At 37.4% G+C, this 21,187-nt stretch overlaps 3 protein-coding genes across 39 annotated transcripts; all 3 read left to right on the plus strand.

The window, feature by feature from the left end:
* Positions 1-1,256: 1,256 nt before the first annotated feature.
* LOC126615231 (CBBY-like protein) lies at positions 1,257-6,130 on the plus strand. Of its 37 annotated transcripts, none has more exons than XR_007620696.1 (12): positions 1,544-1,688; positions 1,837-2,169; positions 2,540-2,919; positions 3,055-3,230; positions 3,336-3,405; positions 3,752-3,933; positions 4,210-4,293; positions 4,541-4,625; positions 4,840-5,237; positions 5,329-5,377; positions 5,457-5,590; positions 5,732-6,130. XR_007620696.1 is itself a non-coding variant. In XM_050283031.1 (5 exons), exons 1-5 carry the CDS (start codon positions 5,016-5,018, stop codon positions 5,853-5,855), a joined length of 378 nt encoding a protein of 125 aa, XP_050138988.1. In that variant the 5' UTR covers positions 4,632-5,015; the 3' UTR covers positions 5,856-6,130. The 37 variants fall into 37 exon arrangements, 2 of the variants coding, with proteins under 2 accessions (XP_050138988.1, XP_050138989.1); XR_007620694.1 differs by having other exon boundaries at positions 4,213-4,293; positions 4,943-5,237; XR_007620697.1 differs by having other exon boundaries at positions 3,752-3,871; positions 4,213-4,293.
* An 8,913-nt stretch (positions 6,131-15,043) lies between these two features.
* Positions 15,044-19,215, plus strand: LOC126616506 (probable inactive receptor kinase At5g58300). The gene is given in 4 exon segments (XM_050284584.1): positions 15,044-15,492; positions 16,179-17,537; positions 18,349-18,935; positions 18,937-19,215. Coding segments are annotated over 3 exon segments (1,905 nt in total). The 5' UTR covers positions 15,044-15,492; positions 16,179-16,258; the 3' UTR covers positions 18,976-19,215.
* A 536-nt stretch (positions 19,216-19,751) lies between these two features.
* Positions 19,752-20,486, plus strand: LOC126615440 (uncharacterized). Its single transcript, XM_050283268.1, has one exon. The coding sequence runs from the start codon at positions 19,752-19,754 to the stop codon at positions 20,484-20,486; it is 735 nt and encodes a 244-aa protein (XP_050139225.1).
* The last annotated feature ends 701 nt before the right edge of the window (positions 20,487-21,187 follow it).

The following is a 21,187-nucleotide window of genomic DNA, read 5'->3' on the forward strand; positions in this document are numbered from 1 at the left end:
TTTACAAATTTACAGATTTGTTTCTTATAATTTCTTCTTGTTTGGGGCCGTCGCTACTGCTCCCAGGAACAAGACCCTGCATCTCATTCTGCAAGAACCTCAGCCTGCCATTCATATCATCCACAACCCACAGCCAAAACCCCATTTTCTCTCCATCTTCTTAGTCTTCTTCTTCGATTTCAATCTTGCATCTGTTGAAGCGGCAGCTTCCGACTTAAACACTCAATGAATGGGTGTAAAAATAAAAATTGAGTTTATAAGGGTATATTAGGTATTAAATTTGGGTTTAAAGAGATATATAATTTAGTTAAAAATCAAATAGGTATAAAGAGTAATTTGGATGTATAAATAAGTTAAATGAGTTTTTAAATAAAATTTCCCTATCGGAAAAGGATTCTCGTCTTTAAATTTTTTCGGAGATTCTAAATATTTCGTGATTATGATTGTAAATTGTATATCGTGCTGTCAGAAATTATTTTAAAATTTAAAATTAAATATAAATATTACCTAATCAAAATTGATCATACAATTTACGATGAACGATCATAATCACAAAATCTCTTTAATTCTTAAGAAAAATGTATCTTCCTCCATTGCACTTCTATTGTATCCAAGTAGTGATAAACTAAAAACTCTGATTTAGACATCGACAGTTCTTTTGGTGAATACCCTTGCCTTTTTTTGGGTCTTCGTCAACTAAATTAATGTTTTTTTTGATATTTTGCAAGTGTGATTATGTCAATCCAGCCTTAGAAATTTATATTCACACTTAAGATTTCAGTATAAAATCAATTAGTAATATAAGAAGTAATCAAATTATTTTAAACACATGTAACATTTTTTTTTTTTAATGTGAAATTAACACTCAACATTATTCACGTACGAACAGTTAATTGTTTATTTTCTTACAGAAAAAAAAAATCTTCACCCCCTAGAAAGCAGAAAAGTAAACTTTTATGATCACTCTACTTTTACTCGCATCCAGCTGTATGCATGATGTATGATTTTCGTAAAAAATCCGAAGCCTCGTGACACACGTTGTTGGAATAATTTTGCCTTTAGTTCTTGTTGCTGGTTGAAAAGGACTGAACAGCTCCGAATCAGTGAAGGAGAAGGAGCCACGTCTAAAGTAAATCCATCATCAATTAGCTTTTCATCTGATATCTACCCCTGAATTATTGGATGCACCACCTTTTTCACGTTATGAAAAGTTAAACCTACCGACATTGTAAATTGGCGAAAGCTAAAACATCTGCCGACGGGGTTACAACGGCTCCCGCACTTGAAGGGATTGAGCATCGGTGGGTTCTGGGAGGAGCTCGATTCCTTCCCTGATTTTCAAGTTGGATCATTAATGCACCTTACAATGTTATACTTGTATGGTTGGCCTAAGCTCAAGTCTCTGCCTCAACAAATTCAACACCTCACTTCTCTAACATATTTGAATATAGAATCATTTGACGGAGTGGAGACTTTGCCAGAATGGTTGGGTAGCCTTACATCCCTTACAGAGCTGGAGATTTGGAATTGCAAGAATCTGACCAACTTACCTAGTGTCCAATCTATGCAACGCCTCACCAAATTACATACATTGTCAATTTTTCAATGTCATCCCCTTCTAAAGCAAAGATGCAGCAGGGACAGCGGCACAGATTGGCCCAAGATTTCTCACATTCCAGAAATTATGAGTAAGTTCTAAAATTCTTGAAATGAATTTACAGAGTTTCATATTACATGCTTATCTCTTTTCTTCTTTTATTCGTCTCAACTACTACATACAAATTTAAACTAGCATAACAAAAGTTATTTATTCTTCTCCCTCTTCTTTTAAATCAGTTGACGGACAAATCATACAATCGTTGGATTGAAGGTAGGCCGCACCTTACCAAACTACAGCAAATGTGTATTGGAAAAACCAAATTTCATGGTGTCTAAGGCCACAAGATTATTTGTATTCCAGTTTCATGTTCAAACCAACATCAAATGGCTCCATCACTTATGCATCTTACAAGTTTAAAGTTGAGGGGTTGGCCTGTATATGAATTTGACGGAGTGGAGACTTTGCCAGAATGGTTGGGTAGCCTTACAAGTACTGATGCACAAGATATCAAATTTCTCTCTCAACCTTCATTTCTCGATAATATACCTCAAGTTATAATACATATCATGGTAGCAAACCTCTTAACTATCCATTCATGGTATTGAATATTTTAAAATCAAATATTTCCAGAACCTAAGTTAAATCATGTTCATATAGTATATAGAACTGCTGAAATTGCTTTCTGTTTGTTATTATCCTTATATACGAAGATATTGGGCAGATATTTTTATGGTTACTTGTGAAATCTAAACTGATTTTTTAATCGTATGAACAGTAATTACATTGTAAAATACCCGCATTATTGCAGAGATTAGACAAAAGAATCTTCAGTTGCAATGCTAGATGATATTTTCAAGCTCTCTGTACTATCAGTTGAAAAGTTAAAATTTGTTCTGTACTATATATTTCCTAAGTTGTTTTTTTGTTATATTTGATCAGGCAGAATTGGGAGTCTGGCAGAAACTTGACCGAACATTTCTAATTTAGACAAACTGGGAAGCACTCATCCCTTTAATTACACTGGATCAACATCCTTTGGCATTTTCATGACACTCTTACTCAACTGGAACGATGTAATGCGGTAGGTGCAAACAGAGCCCAGGTGCTGATGCAAACCGGTCCTTCTTTCATCCATTGCATGCTAGTATGTAACTTCTGAATTGGCTCATAACTTTGTTGTTGAGAAATACATTGAAATTGAAGCGGACTTGGGTGTTCAACCATCAGTCGATCACTTTCTACATGGCCAGACTAGTTCTCATTATCATTCACGTTGTTTTTCCTCTCTTAAGGAATTGCTTATATGTGGATGCCCAAAGGTAGCATGGTTTGGTGTCCAAAGTAACAGCATTAGTCTACAATCTTTTTCAGATTTACTCGTCTCAACTATTACATACAAATTTAAACTAGCATAACAAAAGTTATTTATTCTTCTTCCTCTTCTTTTAAATCAGTTGACTGCGTCAGAAAGTAGTTGGATGGAAGGTAGGCAGCACCTTACCAAACTGCAGCAAATGTGTATTGGAAAAACCAAATTTCACGGTGTGCAAGGCCACAAGATTATTTGTATTCCGGTTTCATGTTCAAACAACTCCAAATGGCTCGAACTTTCGCATTGAAATCAAGTCATGTAAGCTTTTCAAAGTTTCAAACCCACACCTCCTATTCTCTTCTAATTGATCAATGTATTGTACTGTTGACTTATGACTTACTATATATATTGTGTGTTTTCCAGTGGCGTCTATATTTCTTTTGGCCTGCAGTGGCGTTTTTCAGGATGCTCAATGGGTGCAAACTGAGTAAAGGTATTGATGCACAAGATATTAATTTTCTCGCTCAACCTTCATTTCTCATGGCGTTGTTCAGAAATACCTTTTCAAGCTAGCATGCAATTCATGAATTGGCTTACAACGTTGTTGATAAATACATTGAAATCGAAGCAGATTTCGTTGTTCAACCATCTGTCGATCACTTTGATTTACACATGCCAGATTAGTTCTCATTCTGATTCACATTGTTTTGTTCCTAAACTTTTTAAGTGGAATTTTCTTCTGGCCAGATTGTTGTTTTAAAATTATCGGCTAATGACATTTTATCCTGTCACAATGGTAGTTGTAGATTTAACACATTTGTTGCTTCAATCTCTTGCAGTTTGCTTATTCCATTGGTTCCTACACAAAGAGGTCGCACTTGGTGCGATGGCAAGTGCCTTCGCCCATAAGCGGTAGGTCTCGGGTTCGAGACTTGGGAGCAGCCTCTCCATAAATGGGGGTAAGGTTAGCCGACATTCACCTCTCCCAGACCCTGCGTAAAGCGGGAGCCTTGTGCACTGGGTACGACCTTTTATATTATCCCAAGACCTGACCTATTTTCAGAATAACGATGTTGATATAATATATAGAACTGTTGTAATTGCTTTCTTATGAAGATTTAGGATTGAGGTTTGAGGCTCCTTGTAATATCTGAATTGAATGCGCCTTGATTTGAATACTATTGATTTTGTGTCTGTAGTTGATATCGCTCCAGTAACTTGATGAACTATTGAGTACCCATGTTATTGCTGAAATTGCTGAGAGTGATATTATTGTTAATTTTTGTGTCTTTCCTAGCAGAACATTCAAGATCTTGGGACTTTTTGGGATTCAGTGAGACAGTTAATTGAAATGCAATCATCGAGAGTGATATTATTGTTGGTATGTTCGAATGAGATTAAAATTATGGACTAATGACTTTTCGTCCTGATGAAAATTGTAGCACTTTCCTTATTCCTTTGATTCTTGCATAATGAGGAAAGTGGGCAAATTTTTTTCCAAGATTTGTTATCTGCTAAAACCATGTTCATATAATATGCAAAAAAGTTATTATTCTTATGAAGATTTTGGACTGCGAACTTTATGATTACTTGTAATTTTTTAACAGATTTTTAAATTGTATGCATAGGGACTTGAATTCAGTTGACTTTTGTCTCTGTCATTGATAATCCTCCAACTTGATGAACAGATACCCAAACTATTGCAGAAATTAGGTAAATGAATCTTCAGTTACAAGCTTTTTACTATTAGTTGAAATCTGCTCTTTATGTTTTTCTTAAGTTTTTCGGTGGTATCTTTGGGATTCCGATCATAACTCATGCATGGATCAATATTATTTTTCAACCTCATGCTCATTTTTCAACCTAATCGTAACTCTCTCTCTCTTCAGTCCAAAAGACTCATGCTCATTTTGAAATGTAATTATAGTAAAAACCAGAGAACCGACTAAACATGGATGTAGCCCAGCTGGCATGTATGGAAGGTTTGTACAATGTCCTATGGACTTAGTATTGTCTTTAATGAATGACAGAAATTATGGATGCTTTATTGAGGATGAGAGTCTGTAAAATCAGCTCCAGTACATAACGGTGTTGTAAGCACGCATGTTTTCCCTTCTTCAGGTTTTCTCCATTTCATATTCACCATGAACTTATGAGTGATTATGCCATTGATGATAACGGTGTTGTAAGAGTAATTTGTATTGCGAAGCAAAGTTTGCTCAGTGCAGGTCCGTATTGGGTACTTTGGGTCACTCTTCATTATGGTGTTACTCACCGTTGCCTCAACACCTTAGTATTTTACTGAGAGTTCTTCGGGCTGTGAAGGTAACACTATCTCCTTTGAGCAACTTTTTTATGCAATCATAAAGGATTTACATTTTTATCTTTGATAATTAATCGTGTTTATGATATGAAGGAAGCAGTCTCTGTTATTTTAAGAAGAAAATTCAAGCTACCAACAAGAAGTAACTTACTCGTACAAACATGTGCATTCTCTACCCCAACTGTCTAGGATAAAATATAACATCTTTCCTTTTTCTACAGCTGTGGTGGAGGACATCGGCATGGGCCTTGCAGCAGCCGAAGTTGCTGGAATGAAGTGTATCGTAACCAAAAGCAGGCAACTTACTTTTACTATATGAACAAAAAAGAGTGCTTCCATATTTCCCACCTTCTTGGTATCTCATATTATACTTCTAATTTGATAGAAAGTTCATGAGCATGCTTTGTGTGTAATCCTTGCTAGTCACGTATGTCAAATTTTTAGGGCAATCAAATGAGAAACATTTTCACTTCATCTCTTAAAACTCCAATTTCAGGTACACAGCTGAAGAAGACTTTCAAAATGCATATGCAAACTTTGACTTCTTTGAAGATTCGCCGGAGGAGCGATTTTACTTGGGAACCTGCAGAAGCCTTTTGTCAAACAGTAGCAGTTTATGAATTAAATTCATTCAAAGCGGGTCCTCCATCTACAAAATGTTGGTGAAGGGTTACAAAATGTTGGTGAGGAGTCTCATGATCATGAAATTATTGAAGACGATTTCTTGAAGGTTGAAATTTCATAGAGTTTTGCTTAGAGTGGTTGTATATGATTTTACATTTGATTGTCGGGGTTTACAGACGCTGCTCCACCCATTGTATGTTTTCTCAAGTAATATAATCTGGGCGTGAGGGCCTAGCCCCCCAGCTTCGACTGGGTTCCAGCCCTCTTTAAATATATATATTTTTTAAATATATGTTTGTGTATTAAAAAAAGGCACGTTTTGAACCTTCGTAGTGTGCACTAAAAACCTTAGGACCGGCCCTGACAACACCATGGCAGAGACAGAGCCCCCATAGGCTTACTGGTGGCGGATGCCATGTAAGATTATTTACCTTTGTATGGCATCTAATACTCCTAAGTTGTCTGCGTAAGTTCTTGCAATAGATATAAAAGTGTGACCTTTAAATTGTCAAGAGGCCACAGAAGAAAGTAAACTCATCCAAATGATGTATCTTGAAATAAATAAAATTCGTAAAAGAAAATAAAATAGTAAACCCGTTCAAATGTGAAGGAATGGGGCATTGTGACATTATTTTGTGTACAAACTAAATCTGAGATTTGTATATTTGTCCAACTACTGGACCGAAAGAAAAAGAAAAACAAAGGGCAAAGATGGGATCCGCTCAGCACGTTTGACATACAGTTTCATATTTGCAATTTTGAAAAAAAGTTGATATTTCATTATAAATTAATTGATAATATGATGAGTTTTTAATTACGTATAAGCACATGTAATGTTTATTTTTTTTAACTGATGTGGAATTTATAATCTCAACACTTACTCATAAAACATAAAACCCATTAAACATATATATGTTAACCAAAACATCAAAGTAACAATATTCTAAACCTATCATAAATGCTATGTGTTATACTTATTACGTGACAATACAGTTTAATTTAAAATACCCTAAAATAATATTCGGTTGTATACAAATTTTTCTCCTTATTCATGATTGGAAATGGAGTCAAAGGGGTATATGCAAATGCAACCTTTTTTCTTTTGGAAATAATGACTCACTGTTATTTATTCATTCCTTATTTCCATGCTATAAATGCTCTCCTTACAAACATAAACAAAGCAAAAAGGTCCTACACTACCTATTACCTAATTTATGGATCATGTCCTTGATTACTACAAAGATGCTGTGAAGTGCAAACAAAGAGCCTTGGTTTTTATTTAACTAAAAGGCCCCCTCCATGTGTTGGCCCTTACAAAGCGAACGCTACTTCGCTGTTGAAGGTTTCAGCAGAAACTCCCGCTTACACCTAATTCTAGATGAACACGTGTTCAAGTTTCAGCAGGAGCTTCTGTTAAAATTTTCAACAGCCAAATCTTATTGTTACAAAGCAGAGAGTTTACAAAGAAATCAGACCAAAATGTCATTACAAACTTCAATTAGTAATACACCATTCCTCTTCGATTTCATGGTTCCTTGCATATTTTCAATGAGGTTAGCCTACCACATATGTAGGAGGACAGAGCACACTATTATCCTGATCTTTCATTTTAATGATATAAAATTATGTGTAAGTTTTTTATAAGTAGTGTTGATTTGCATGACATACGGTCATACCTTAATGATAGTAAACTTAATTTTGTGAAAGTTGAGATTATTTTGGCTTAATTTTTTTTATGCGACTTTAATACTACGTATCAATCAATGCTATAAGTGGTTTAACCATAATTTTCACAATTGTTTAAATTTTCTATTTTCAATCTCTTCATTTTTGTATCATCCGCTATGCTATGTGGTACTAAAGAAATTTCCAAATTTTTGCTTTGTATTTTTTTAAAAGGTAAATTACATTTTACCCCCTCAGGTTTGGGATCGATTTTAATTCCTTACAACATCTTTAAAACATTTTAATTTCATACATTTATTTATCATTTTATTTCAATTTCATACATCCGTTAGAAAATATGTTAAGTAAACCGTTAAGTGATGAATTGGCAAATATGAGATCCACATTTATGCTGACGTGACTGCCAAGTTTGTGCCATGCGACAAAAAAATAATTTTTTTATGCATTTTAAATATTATAATAATTTACCCTATTTGAAAAAAAAAAAAAAAAAAAAAAAAAAAAAAACAACCGTCCCCCGAGCCCTTCCCCTCCCCCGCAACCCCCACCTACCTCCCTCTCCTCCACTCTCTTCACCTCCCCTCCCATCCAAACAAACGCCCAGATCTCCTCCTCCTCCACCACATTTCTCCGATTCAGATCCGACTTTCCCCGTTTCGGATCCGCGGAGATCCAATCCCAATTTCGGATCCCCAATGGAGAAGTCCTGCACTCTCCTGGTCCACTTCGACAAAGGCACCCCCACCTCTTCATCACCATCATCTTGCTCCTGAACCGTGGATGCCGAAGAAGGTATACTCCCGTCCAAGGATGTCGGTTCTTAGCGGGGTCACTGACTGTCTGCAGATGGTTTAATGACATGCAACTGGAGAAACCCGATCACAACGTGCCTCGTCCATATCTTGTTTGTGATATTAGTTTGCTACCCAAAACTAATATTGCCCACAATTTTCCTCTACCTCTTTGTGATTGGCATATGGAACTACTGGTTCAGGCCAAGGCACCCACCTCACATGGATGCTCGGCTTTCAAGGGCAGAGTTTGCCCATCCGGATGAGTTGGACGAGGAATTTGACAGCTTCCCCACGAGTCGACCCTCGGACATTGTGAGTATGAGGTACGACAGGTTGCGTAGCGTGGCGGGCAGGGTGGGGTGGGGGTTGCAGGGGAAGTGGGGTGTTTGGGTTGCAGGGAAGGGAAGGGTTCGGGGAAGAAGATGGTTTTTTTTTTTTAAATAAATTTTAAATGGGGTAAATTATTATAATATTTAAAATACATAAAAAATTATTTTTTTGTTACGTAACATAAATTTAACAGCCAGGTCAGCATAAATGTGGATTCTATATTTGCTACATCATTAATTAACGGTTTATTTAACAAATTTTCTAACAAATGTATAAAAGTGAAATAAAATGATAAGTAACTGACTAAATGTATGAAATTTAAATGTTTTAAAAATGTTGTAAGAAATTAAAATCGATCCTAAACTTAATGGGAGGTAATTTACGGATTTAGGGGGGGTTTAAATTTACCCTTTTTTAAATGTTTTAGTTGAGTACTTGCCTTGTAAAGTTGGATATTCTGTATCAAATGCTGGGGCCACATGCTGGCATCTGGCACAGCTTACTCATGAGTTAGCAAGCTCTCTGTCAGTCATGGGCCTTCTGGGACACATAGTATTGGCATTGCAAAGCAATTACCTGCCAGTGTGTGGCATCTTTGATATCTGAGCTTGTACATTGATTGCATGCATTCAACTCTCTCCTCTCCCTCTCTGCCTCTCCATCAACACTTCCATGCTCCATTGTGAGCACTTACCTTGCTTGGATAGAGAAAGCCATGAATCACAATGATACATCGTTGTTCAAGTATAGTTGATTTGAAACTTGAATTGATACTTAATTTTTTTTTTTAAGTGTTAGTAAACATTTGAAAATTCAAGAATTAAAATGATATTAATTTCTTCAATACTCATTATGTCACATCATAGTCCGGGCCTTCATCATATTCCGGACTCGACTCCATTGTAGCACGATATTGTCCGTTTTTTGCCATGACCACGCCCTCATGGTTTTGTTTCTAGGAACTCACACGAGAACTTCCCAGTGGGTCACCCATCATGGGATTGCTCTCACGTGAACTCGCTTAACTTCGAATTTCCGATGGAAACCAAAGCCAGTGAATTCCCAAAATGCCTCGTGCTAGGTAGAGATGGGAATATACATAGGGCTTACATGATCCACTCCCATGGGCGATGTGGGATGTCACAATCCACCTCCCTTAGGGGCCCGACGTCCTCGTCGGCACACACCGGTCAGGGATTGGCTATGATATCAAATTGTCACATCCCAGCCCGGGCCCCCACCATATCCCAGACTCGACTTCACCGTAACACGATATTGTCCGTTTTGGGCTCCGACCACGCCCTCACGGTTTTGTTTCTAGGAACTCACACGAGAACTTCCTAGTGGATCACCCATCATGGGATTGCTCTCGCGCGAACTCGCTTAACTTTGGAGTTTCGATGGAACTTGAACCCAGTGAATTCTCAAAAGATCTCATGCTAGGTAGAGATGAGAATATACATATGGCTTACAGGATTCACTCCCTTAGACGATATGGTATGTCGCATGTTAATAGAAAGTCAACATGTCATAAAGTAAAAGACAAATTTACTAGAAGTCATGAATCAGGATGAGACATTATTGTTTTTGTATAGGTGATCTCAAACCCGAACTGAATTTAATGGATGTACCCTACCTAATTTTTTTATTATTTGAGTATCAGCAAACACGACAAGTTAGAAATTTGAATGGTACCAATTTCTTAATAATCATTCCTAAGTTGAAAGCTTCAAGACATATAACAAAATACTAACATTAATTGTACATGATTAATTTGCTGCTAGATCATGATTAAGATGGGTTGTCTGCCAAGCTGGGAGAATGAGAGACTAAATACAAGTGGACAATTTAGAACAAAGTTTAATCTTATGACCAATATTAAACTAAAATTCATGTGCTTTTTTGTCTATTCCATTGTGCTTTTAGTGCATTATAAAACACCTTTGAATATTCCATGTAACACCAACTTTGACAAACATAATAAATACAAAATAAATTGGGGGCTAAGAGAGAAGAAAATTTTCAGTGTAGCCGGAACACGAATAAAACACTACATGTCATTATCTAAATGGAGGAGAGTTTTATTTTTCAAATGTCTCTTTAATTATATAATTATATAGTGTACTACCCTTTATTCCATTTACATTGAAAAATCCTTCATAAGGAAAAATTTTATGCAGCTTTTTAAGGTGAAATGATTCCTAGAGATGCCCAAACTCCAACTTCATGTTGACATGTTGTTTTCCCTCTATATTCTTTAATGAATTAGGTTGATAATTTTAGAAGACTGATACTGAAAATTCTTCTTTCACACCCAAACCACATGCATAAATGTTTACTTGTTAGGATACAAATTTTGTGCGTATTTCACCCATCACGTGTTATTTCAGCTTTAATATGTTAAAGTCAATTGAGGAGTGATATAAACACAAAAACGATACATCTCCTTAAGGTAAGTCCCTCTCCAACCCACGAGGGACATAAGATTATGTATGTTTAATCATGAAACTTTTGAAAAGAGCTACTATTGAGACATCATGATCGTGAGAAGGGTTCAAACTTCTTATTCAGGCATGATTTCTTTTGGGATTATCTAGTAGTTTTAGAGATAGCTTGTTTTGGATGTTTAAACCATGCACATACACTTTAATCATGGTTGTGGAGTACATTCCATTTGAAGTTTTGACTCACCAAAAGTGAAGAAAAAGAAAGGATAAAAAATTTCACCATGACCTACATAAAAAATAAAATCATGTCCGTAACTGGAGATGTATCTCCTTTTCTCTATCATTCTCATGACAAGAGAGATACCAAAGAGTGAAATATATCTCGGCCGCCGGCTGTTTGACAGAATTTCTCCTCTTTAAATGTTCATAAGTTTTAAGTTCATAATTCTTGCCTAGTCTTATTTAATTAGTGAGAAGGTAAAGCATCTTGTTTCATGTGATGGGCTAAGAATTTTTTTTTGGAATTTTTGCACTTGGCATGGGGTGCTGATGAGCATGCAGATGATGGAGCAGATCTAAAATGTAATAATGGTAGGTTGAGGGTAGTTGGCAATAAAAAAAAAGGTGGAGGTAGTGGTTGGATTATGGTTTCCCTCCCTCCAGTCCCCAACTCTTCCATCAAAGATGGTACACTCTGCCTAGCACCCACAGCTCACAAGTTATATTATTGAAGATCCCATGTCTCATTAGCTTCAACCTTCAACTAAATTGGTCACTTCTTGTCTAAATCCAAGTCATATCATCACCATTAGAATAAGATTAACTGATAACCCCCAATGGATTAGATGGGTGGGAAACTTGAAAGTGTTGTAATAGCAACCGTTCAAGTTTGATTTCCAATCAACTCAAACATGCATGATCAGTTTTTAAAATAGATGTTTGTCTTAATTTAACTACTGCACGAGTTGGAGGCCGGTTTTTGCAGCTTGAGTTTTGCTTTTGTTTTTCTCTCATGTATAATAACTTCGTAGTTGCTCGAGAATACTTAAGTAATCTTTGAGACTAAACATAAATATACTTGCATTATTATGAAATTTATAGGAAACTTGACATGATAACTTTTCACACGTATGTGTTTATGTGGGTTCAAAATTTGAAAACCGTCTTGCAGTCCTCTGCAGCATGAAACCTCATTTGACCAAAAAGGCATCCGTTCCCACAGGGCAATGATGAACCAAAAGAAGCTGAAGGAGCTACTCCCACTGCTGCTCTAGCCTACCAATAAGGGAATTTAAAAATTGGATGTTGAAATGAAGAGGCTTTTTGGTCTACCTAAAACACCGCCTAGTGTTACTACATCATTATAATTATGACATATGCAATTATTTATTATTTATATACTCAAAGTGAGAAATAATAATGATATCGCTCATTCATATTATAATACACAAAGTAAAACACTAGATAACAAATGTTACGAATACACAGGTAAGTATTTTTGTTGAAATGAAACAACAGCTACTTTTTCGGCCACAATTAAATGACTGTTAGCCAGAGCATGCACGGAATTGCATCTACTCAAGTTTCGCTACCTAATTGACCAAAAAAATTGCCCTGCCCAGTCGATGAGGAGGGAGTGTTTCTTCTAGTGAAGGATAGATTTCTGAACGTACATACAAACACTGACGCGTATTACGTCAAGAATTTCTCAAAAGAGTTAAGAAGAAAACAACCAAGAACAATATGATGGTAACGGCTAGGAAGACTACGAGTTTCGGAACCATAAATTAACGCATTACAAGATGTCATATTGTGGTATGAGATTTCAAACATGGCAAACATCTCACACATATCCAGTGAGGATTTTAGCTCCATATGTTAGGTTTCAAAAGCACAACAAGTGATTTATGCAAAAAACATCAGTTATGTGTTTTTAATAGAAAGCACTGCAGATGCTTTCCTAGACTCACTTGCATTTTTACTAAGGATTCATTCCAAAAGTATTGTCATAAAAAACGTTTTTGTTTTTTAAAAGCGATTCCAAACGAGTCATTATTTTTAGGTAAAGAACTTTTAAATTTCGGATATGTATAATCACTCACAAACTACACTTACTAAATAAACCCAGTTATTTTAATTCATGAGCATTTGAAGTCAAATGTGTTAGTTTTGAACCACCATTCTGATTAAACTACTAGTCAAGTTTTTGATAAACAATGAATTATGAATGGTCATGGATCACGATAATAATCAAAAGGATGAGCGAATGAATTACGATTAATTTGATTAATGATTTGATGGTAATTAAAAAAATGAAAAGTTCGTATCATAACTCATAATATTACATTGTGGAGTGGACTCAAACAAATAACGAGCGTTTTATAACCTATTACCTTTAAACATTTGTTGTGTTAACTAAGTTAAAAAGAAAAATACTTAACTCTTTATAGGAAAATTAAATATTGAATGTGATAGTATGATACGCTCTTTTTACCTTTCATACATATTTCTTAATTTTCAATTTTCAATTCTCTAATCAAATGAATTGGTGAGAATCAAATAATAGAAATTAACAAGAGCTGTGAGAAATAAATAAAAAATTGTGCAAATAGTACTACCGTGTGTTTAATAGTTAAGAAAGAATAATTTCATATACATGTTAAATCCAAAATAATTTTTTTAGGTAAGTAATCCAAATCAAAATACAATTTTTAGGTAAGTTATCCAATCGAAATACAATGAGTAATAAAACTGCATGTACATAATAATAAACTTTGTTTTTGTATTAGATGGTGTCATAGGACATATAAGGACAGTAATGAAAATATATGCAGAAAGGGATATGCTATCCATATACTTCATTTTACTTCTCACACATCCCTTGATAATTTATGTCTGTTGATCTTATTCTATTCATCCGATCCGACGGCTGAAAATTAAAAATGTATGTGAAAAGTAAAATGGAATGTGTGGATATCACATCCCATGCAGAAAACAAGGACAGAGAGAGTCTGAAACCTGAAGAATTTAATTGCTGAGGAAAGCAGCCAAACACAACCAATGAGAAACAAACAAACGAGCTTAACCGCTACACTAGGTACATTATATAATATTGTGTATTGTGCCATTTTAGGTCAAGTCAGCTGGTTAAATGGTTAAGACATTGTATTCGTTCTCTTAGGGTGCGTTTGGTATGTGGGACGGGACGGGACGGAACGGGATGAGGTGTTCCGTCCCGCGTTTGGTGCGCCAAAAATGGGTGGAACGGGCTGTTCCACGGGACAGATTTTGGGTGTTTTTGCGTCCCACCTCCCCCCTGGAACGGGTTTGTTCCACGTCTGTGGAACACAATGTTTTACCATTTTAAGACAAATATACCCCATGTCTTTTTCAAAAATTACACCTTCGTTCCGTCCCGTCCCGTCCCGTTCCGTCCCGTCCCGTCCTGTCCCGTCCCGTCCCGTCCCGTCCCGTCCCGTCCCGTCTGCGTACCAAACGCACCCTTATACTCGTGTTTGAATATTTTTTTAACAAATTAGAACATTTTAGAAAAATTGTGTACGATAAATGTTTTTTTTTTTAACTCTTGCAAAGAGGAGAGTTTTGTTAGCTTGCAATCAATTTTTTTTTGCCTTAAGCTCTCAACGGCAAGCTTCAGCGCAACAAAAATGTTACTCCTTTGTGACTAAAAAGTCACAAGTTCAAGTGGTGGAAACATATGCTTTAAAAAGTAAGAGTAAAACTACATATGATAAACTTGTTCTCGATTCTTGCAAAACAGAGAGCTTTATTAACTTGAATCGTCTTACATTAAGTTCCATGAATTAGAGTTGTTTACTTTAGAGTGTCGTTTTTCAAAAGGAAATAAAAAATAGTGTGTTAAGCCGAAATAAAACGAAACGGTACTACTTTTGAGCTGGGCTTTGTCTCTCTCAGCAGACTCATTGAGTGGGAGGGGCACACAGCTCACACACAAGGGGCAGTGCAGTCCTCTTCATCTCCCCTTTTCTTTTTCCCTCTAATTGATTCATTCATTCATTTTCTTTCCCCTTCCTTTCTCCCCACCTTCCATTTCCTTTATTCAAACCCAAAATTTTTCTTTTCTCATCTCCAAAACCAAACTTTGAACTTTCCCCTTGCGCGGTTGTCCGGTAAGAAAACCGGAAGCGCTTTTTCCTGCTTAAATTCCCACCAAATTCTCAAAAGTCTCTGACTTTTTGTGCTTTTTTTGCACCAACATTTCGCCTGAGTGAGTGATAATCTCAGAAGAAATTTCTAATGCCTGGATTGGATCTGAAGCTTTTTACTTCAAGGAAGAAGCTTTACCCTCTGCTACTCAGCTCAGGCAGCTCCTCAGGTCTCACTGCAGACTGCAGGTAAAAAAGTGCTTATAGATCTGAACTTGCTATGGCTACCATTGTGAAAAGCGCTTTTTTCTGCTCTCTCCTTGCATGAATGCCTTACTGCTATTTTTCCACTGAATTTCTGCTCAGCCCATTAATTTCTTTTTTCAGTTTCATCCATTTTTACCATAATTAAAATGTTGAATTTAGTCAATGTGGTTGCTTTGGACTAACCCCACTTTTCTTGTGACTGTTGGATTAGGTTTTAATTTGGTCAAATAATTTCTTTTGTTTTTCTTCATTTGGTGGTTGAACCACTCTGAGTTATCAATTATCCATAATTATGCTAATTTAGTCATGTTTTGTAATGCAATCAGTTTATAGTAGACAGCAATGCTTGTAAAGGTTTTTAATTCTTACCTTTCTTACCCACTTGTGTACAATGTATGTAACTTAGTTTCCAACAGATATGTACCCAATTCTGATAAATCATTTTTGTACCTTATTTATGGGACAAGGAAGCAGATTGTTTCTTAATTTGTTCTGCTGAATTTAAATGCAGTCTAGCATTGAGGCAAAGTGAAATGAGCTATATTATTACTACTTTTCGGTGTTTCATGTCGTCCTTGCAAATTGTTTGTTATTTTGCCTTCTTAGTGTATGAAATGCTTTGCATTATTGATCGCTAATCTTGATATGTTCGTTTTCGTGCTGACCAGGAGATTGTGAGCCCTGCAGAGGTTGCATTTTGATTTCTTTTCTAGTCACTTTCGTAGAACTTTGGTTGAAACAGCTCCCCATGAAGTCCTGTCCCTTTTCAGTTATCCCTTTCCTTTTTGGCGTTGCCATTCTTCTTCCTGTGGTTTGCTCTGACCTGACTTCCGATAAGCAAGCTCTTCTTGACTTTGCTGATGCTGTTCCCCATCGCCGCAACTTTAGTTGGAACCCTGCTACCCCAGTGTGCACATCCTGGGTTGGCGTCAATTGCACTCCAAATGGCACCCGGGTTACTTCCCTCCGACTTCCTGGAGTTGGACTTGTGGGCTCTGTCCCACCAAACACCCTTGGTAAGCTAGATGCCCTCCGGATTCTTAGCCTACGGTCCAATCTCCTCCGTGGTGACCTTCCTTCCGATATTACCTCCCTTCCATCACTTCAGTACTTATACCTCCAACGTAACAATTTTTCTGGTCACATTCCTACCTCCTTTTCACCTCAACTCAATGTATTGGATCTATCATTTAATTCCTTCACAGGAAACATACCACAAACAGTACGTAATTTAACACAACTCACAGGATTGAGCCTCCAGAACAACACCCTTTCTGGACCTATACCTGATCTTAAGCTACCTAAGCTCAAGCGTCTAAATTTAAGTTATAACCATCTTAATGGCTCTATTCCACCATCCCTTCAACATTTTCCCAATTCATCCTTTGTGGGAAATTCACTTTTGTGTGGAGGGCCGCTTAAAGCTTGCTCCATTGTCCTTCCTCCGCCACCTCCTACTTCCAATCCACCACCACCAGTATCTCCTCAGAAAAAAAGCTCCAAGAAAAAGCTGAAGTTGGGATACATCATTGCTATTGCAGCTGGAGGGGCTGTTCTGCTGTTGCTGTTAGGCCTAATTATAGTTCTCTGCTGTTTAAAGAAGAAAGACAACGGAGGAACAAGTGTATTGAAAGGGAAGTCTTCTACCGGCGGAAGGAGTGAGAAGCCCAAAGAGGAGTTTGGGAGTGGGGTGCAAGAACCCGAGAAGAACAAACTAGTTTTCTTTGAAGGTTGTTCTTACAATTTTGATCTTGACGATTTGTTGAGGGCTTCAGCTGAAGTGTTAGGAAAGGGAAGTTATGGTACTGCGTATAAGGCCGTCTTAGAGGAGGCAACAACAGTGGTAGTTAAAAGGTTGAAGGAAGTTGTTGTTGGGAAGAGGGATTTTGAACAGCAAATGGAGATTGTGGGAAGAGTTGGACAGCACGCAAATGTTGTTCCACTCCGTGCTTATTATTACTCAAAGGACGAGAAGCTTCTAGTTTATGATTATATCTCAAATGGGAGCTTATCTGCGCTTTTGCATGGTATGCATGTCACTGCTCTCTATTTCTTTCTTTATATCTCTTTCATAAAAATAAACACACTTTGCCGTACTATCTGTGAGTGAGAACTTTGTGTACATATCTAAAGAGAAAATGCAGGTAATTACCATGAAGAGTGTATAATTTCTGTCGATACCCTTAGAAAAACATAATTTTAAATTAAGATAGAGTTGTCCTGAAATTTATCATTTTGAAGTCTATTAGCTCTTTGTCAACGTAGTTTAGTAGCATATTTGATGATGTTATGTTGGCATTTCAGAGTTATAATTACATGCTTTGCAACTCGGGTGCATTTAATCTGCTAGCATCTAACGAGTATATGAATTTTGGTTTGACCTCCGTATGCCTAATGATATTCTAGTCTTCATTGGACGAGGCATTGTGATAGCCCACTCTCAACCAGAGTGTTACTGACACTGAAAGTGACATTATTTACAAGGGATGCATATAACTTTTTCTAACTATTTCTATTTCCGTTTTGTTTGATGGTAAGGCATGCTAATCTGTTATGCATAATAAAAGATCAGGTTACCGTCCTACTTTCTGTCTCTATAACCAATACACAAGATTACAAACTCCCGAATTCAGCAACTTCTTTTCAGTTAACTGAAGTATGCAAAGCAGCTTGCTACCTTCAATTTTCTTTTCTGTATTGACAATCACTTTTATTTCAAAAGTCTTTACATGGATCTATTTGGGACAGCCTATTTAGATCACCTTAATAGAGAATTCAGCTGTCTGTTGAAGCACTGTCTGGTGCACCACACTCAATTTTTATTGTATCTGATGGCAGGAAACCGGGGAAGTGAAAGACCTTCATTAGACTGGGAGTCGAGGGTAAAGATTTCCCTTGGCACTGCAAGGGGAATTGCTCATATTCATTCTGTGGGTGGTCCGAAATTCACTCATGGAAATATCAAGTCCACAAATGTCCTTCTCAGTCAAGACCTCGATGGGTGCATCTCCGATGTTGGCCTGACTCCTCTCATGAATGTTCCTGCCACTCCTCGGAGTGCAGGCTATCGCGCTCCAGAAGTGATTGAAACCCGCAAGCACTCTCATAAATCAGATGTGTACAGCTTTGGCGTCGTCCTCCTTGAGATGCTGACTGGAAAAGCTCCACTCCAGTCGCCCGGGCGTGATGATATGGTTGATCTTCCTCGGTGGGTCCAGTCTGTGGTCAGGGAGGAGTGGACCGCAGAGGTATTTGACGTTGAACTGATGAGGTACCAAAACATTGAAGAAGAAATGGTTCAAATGTTGCAAATTGCAATGGCGTGCGTGGCAAAGGTGCCGGATATGCGGCCCACCATGGAAGAAGTTGTTAGAATGATTGATGAAATCCGGCAATCCGACTCAGAGAACCGGCAATCTTCCGAAAGAGAATAAATCAAAGGACTCAACTGTGCAGACTCCTTGACCACTCAAACTTGCTGTTTTCATTTATCTGGTTCTGAGAAATTCATGATTGAACCTTACATTTTCTGTACATGCCTCCTAAGGTTTTCCCAAGCATTATTCAATTAAGTGCATGGCTTTGTAGAGTGGCAATTTATCAGTCCAATTGTGATTTTTTTAAGCAGTTTAGGTGGGGTTTTATCTTTTTTTTCTTTTCTCGATTTGTTGAACAATCTTCGATAATTCTATAGTTTTTGTCTGATTTTTGTTTCAGGAAAGTGAATTCTGCATACCAATGTTTATTTCTAATCTTTGGAATGAATAAATAAAATAAAATAAAATAAAATCGAGTGACATAAATAAACATGAACGTGCAGAAATCATTTCTCGTATTTTATTTCCTATTCCCATAATCACATTTTAATCACTACATAATTGACGTTGAAATTACACATCATCACATTAAGAGAGAATGTGGTTAGAAATGTTGGTCACTTGGTCTAAAGCTACTCTCACGGAGACGCACTTTTTAGGCCCTTGGAAATAGGAGGCTATATATATGTATTTAGGGGTCGCATCTCCGTTGTAGGTCAATTTCTCCCCGAGCCTGTCGATCCCAGTTTCCTCTGCATGCTAAATCCGATTTTCCGTATATAGATTGTGGTCCTCCTCAGTTTCAGCTAAGAAAACTACCATGTTCCTCTAAACACATGAAACATCCTTCAAAAATTCGTCACCTTTGTCGTCGATTGCTTTCCTCCGTGATCCGGCTAGGAGGTGCTAGCTAGAGTTCCAACAATGGTACATGGTCCATCCTTGCCTCCACCTCCTGGCCGCAACCAATCAAAGGCCAGCAGTGCGCGGCATGTTGCCATCTCTGAAGCTGCCTCAGCTCCCAGCAAGGTCCGCGATCCGGCCTATATGGTTCCTGACCTTGACCATGAGCGCCCCAAGCGTCGTGCAGGCTACGCTTGCTGCGCATGGTGCTGCTTGGTCTTCTTCGCCATTGTGATTCTCGCTCTCATTATCGCTTTCATTGCCATGGCCATCTTCCATTCGTATCTGCCAGAAATCTACATCCGAAGATTCAACGCCACCAGCCTCAACTTTACTAAAGACCACAATAAACTTGTCTTGAGGGGAAATGTACATTTTCTTGTGGAGTTCTTTAACAAGAACGATAAAACTGACCTCAAGTATGGTGCCTTCAAGATCAAGGTAGCGTCCGCGCATGTCCCGCTAGGTATCACCGGGTTTCCTGAGTTTGCTCAGGGCCAGAAGAACACGAAGTCGTTGAATGGAACCATTAAGGTTAATAAATCCGGGATTACCAAAGACGATGTAGATGAACTCATAACCGACATAAAAAATAGGGAGATGACACTGAATTTGGCCATGACCGGAAGCGTTAGCTTCCCCATTGCTGGAATTTTCTTTAACGGCATTCCTATCATTTCAAACTGCGATGCCAAGCAAAGGGAAGTTGATTTCGGAAACAAGGCTAAATGCGATTACAAGATTATCCCCATTTAATAAAATCCGCGATGATCTCCATCCGCGTTCTCTATGTTTCGGATAATGCTTTAGATCCCGACTTTTTTCTCGACTCTCTGACATGATCGTGGGATTACCTTAAGACAAGGCGAAAGAGATTTTCAATGGGGTGCAGGACAAATAGCTGCCAGTAGTGTTAGATGAAGGAGAAATGGTTTGAGCCATGATATCATATGTCGATTGGGTATGTAAGATTTCATTGTTTCTTGTGTATCTGGTGTGATGTTCAATTTTTTTCGTTCTTTTCATGGTGCGTGGATCTTTCGTTAGTGTTGAGAAACTTGTTTACAATCAATAAACTTTTGCTCATTCTTTTTGTTTTGATTCTTTCCTCGCCTTATGAGTTATGGCCTAAATACGCAGACAAATTGCATGTTAACTAATCGATGGTTGGCACTGCCCTACGTAGTGAAATCTCTTTCTTACGTTGAAAGAAGTCCCAAGTTTGAATTTCTTTCTTGGAACAACGAAAATGTTGCTCTTTTGTAACCAAAAGGTCACGGGTTCAATTCGTGAAAACAGCCTATTTGCAAAGTAAAGATAAGATTACGTACATTAGGTGTTCCTTTTCTGACCCATGCAAAATAGAGAGTCTTATTGGCACCCTTTTACTCTTGTTTCTAAGGATAAAACTTGGATGTACTCAAATTGAATTTGTCCAAACCCAAAACAAGTTTAAT

The sequence above is a fragment of the Malus sylvestris genome, chromosome 3, assembly GCF_916048215.2.
Source record: "Malus sylvestris chromosome 3, drMalSylv7.2, whole genome shotgun sequence".
Classification (NCBI taxonomy): Eukaryota; Viridiplantae; Streptophyta; class Magnoliopsida; order Rosales; family Rosaceae; genus Malus; species Malus sylvestris.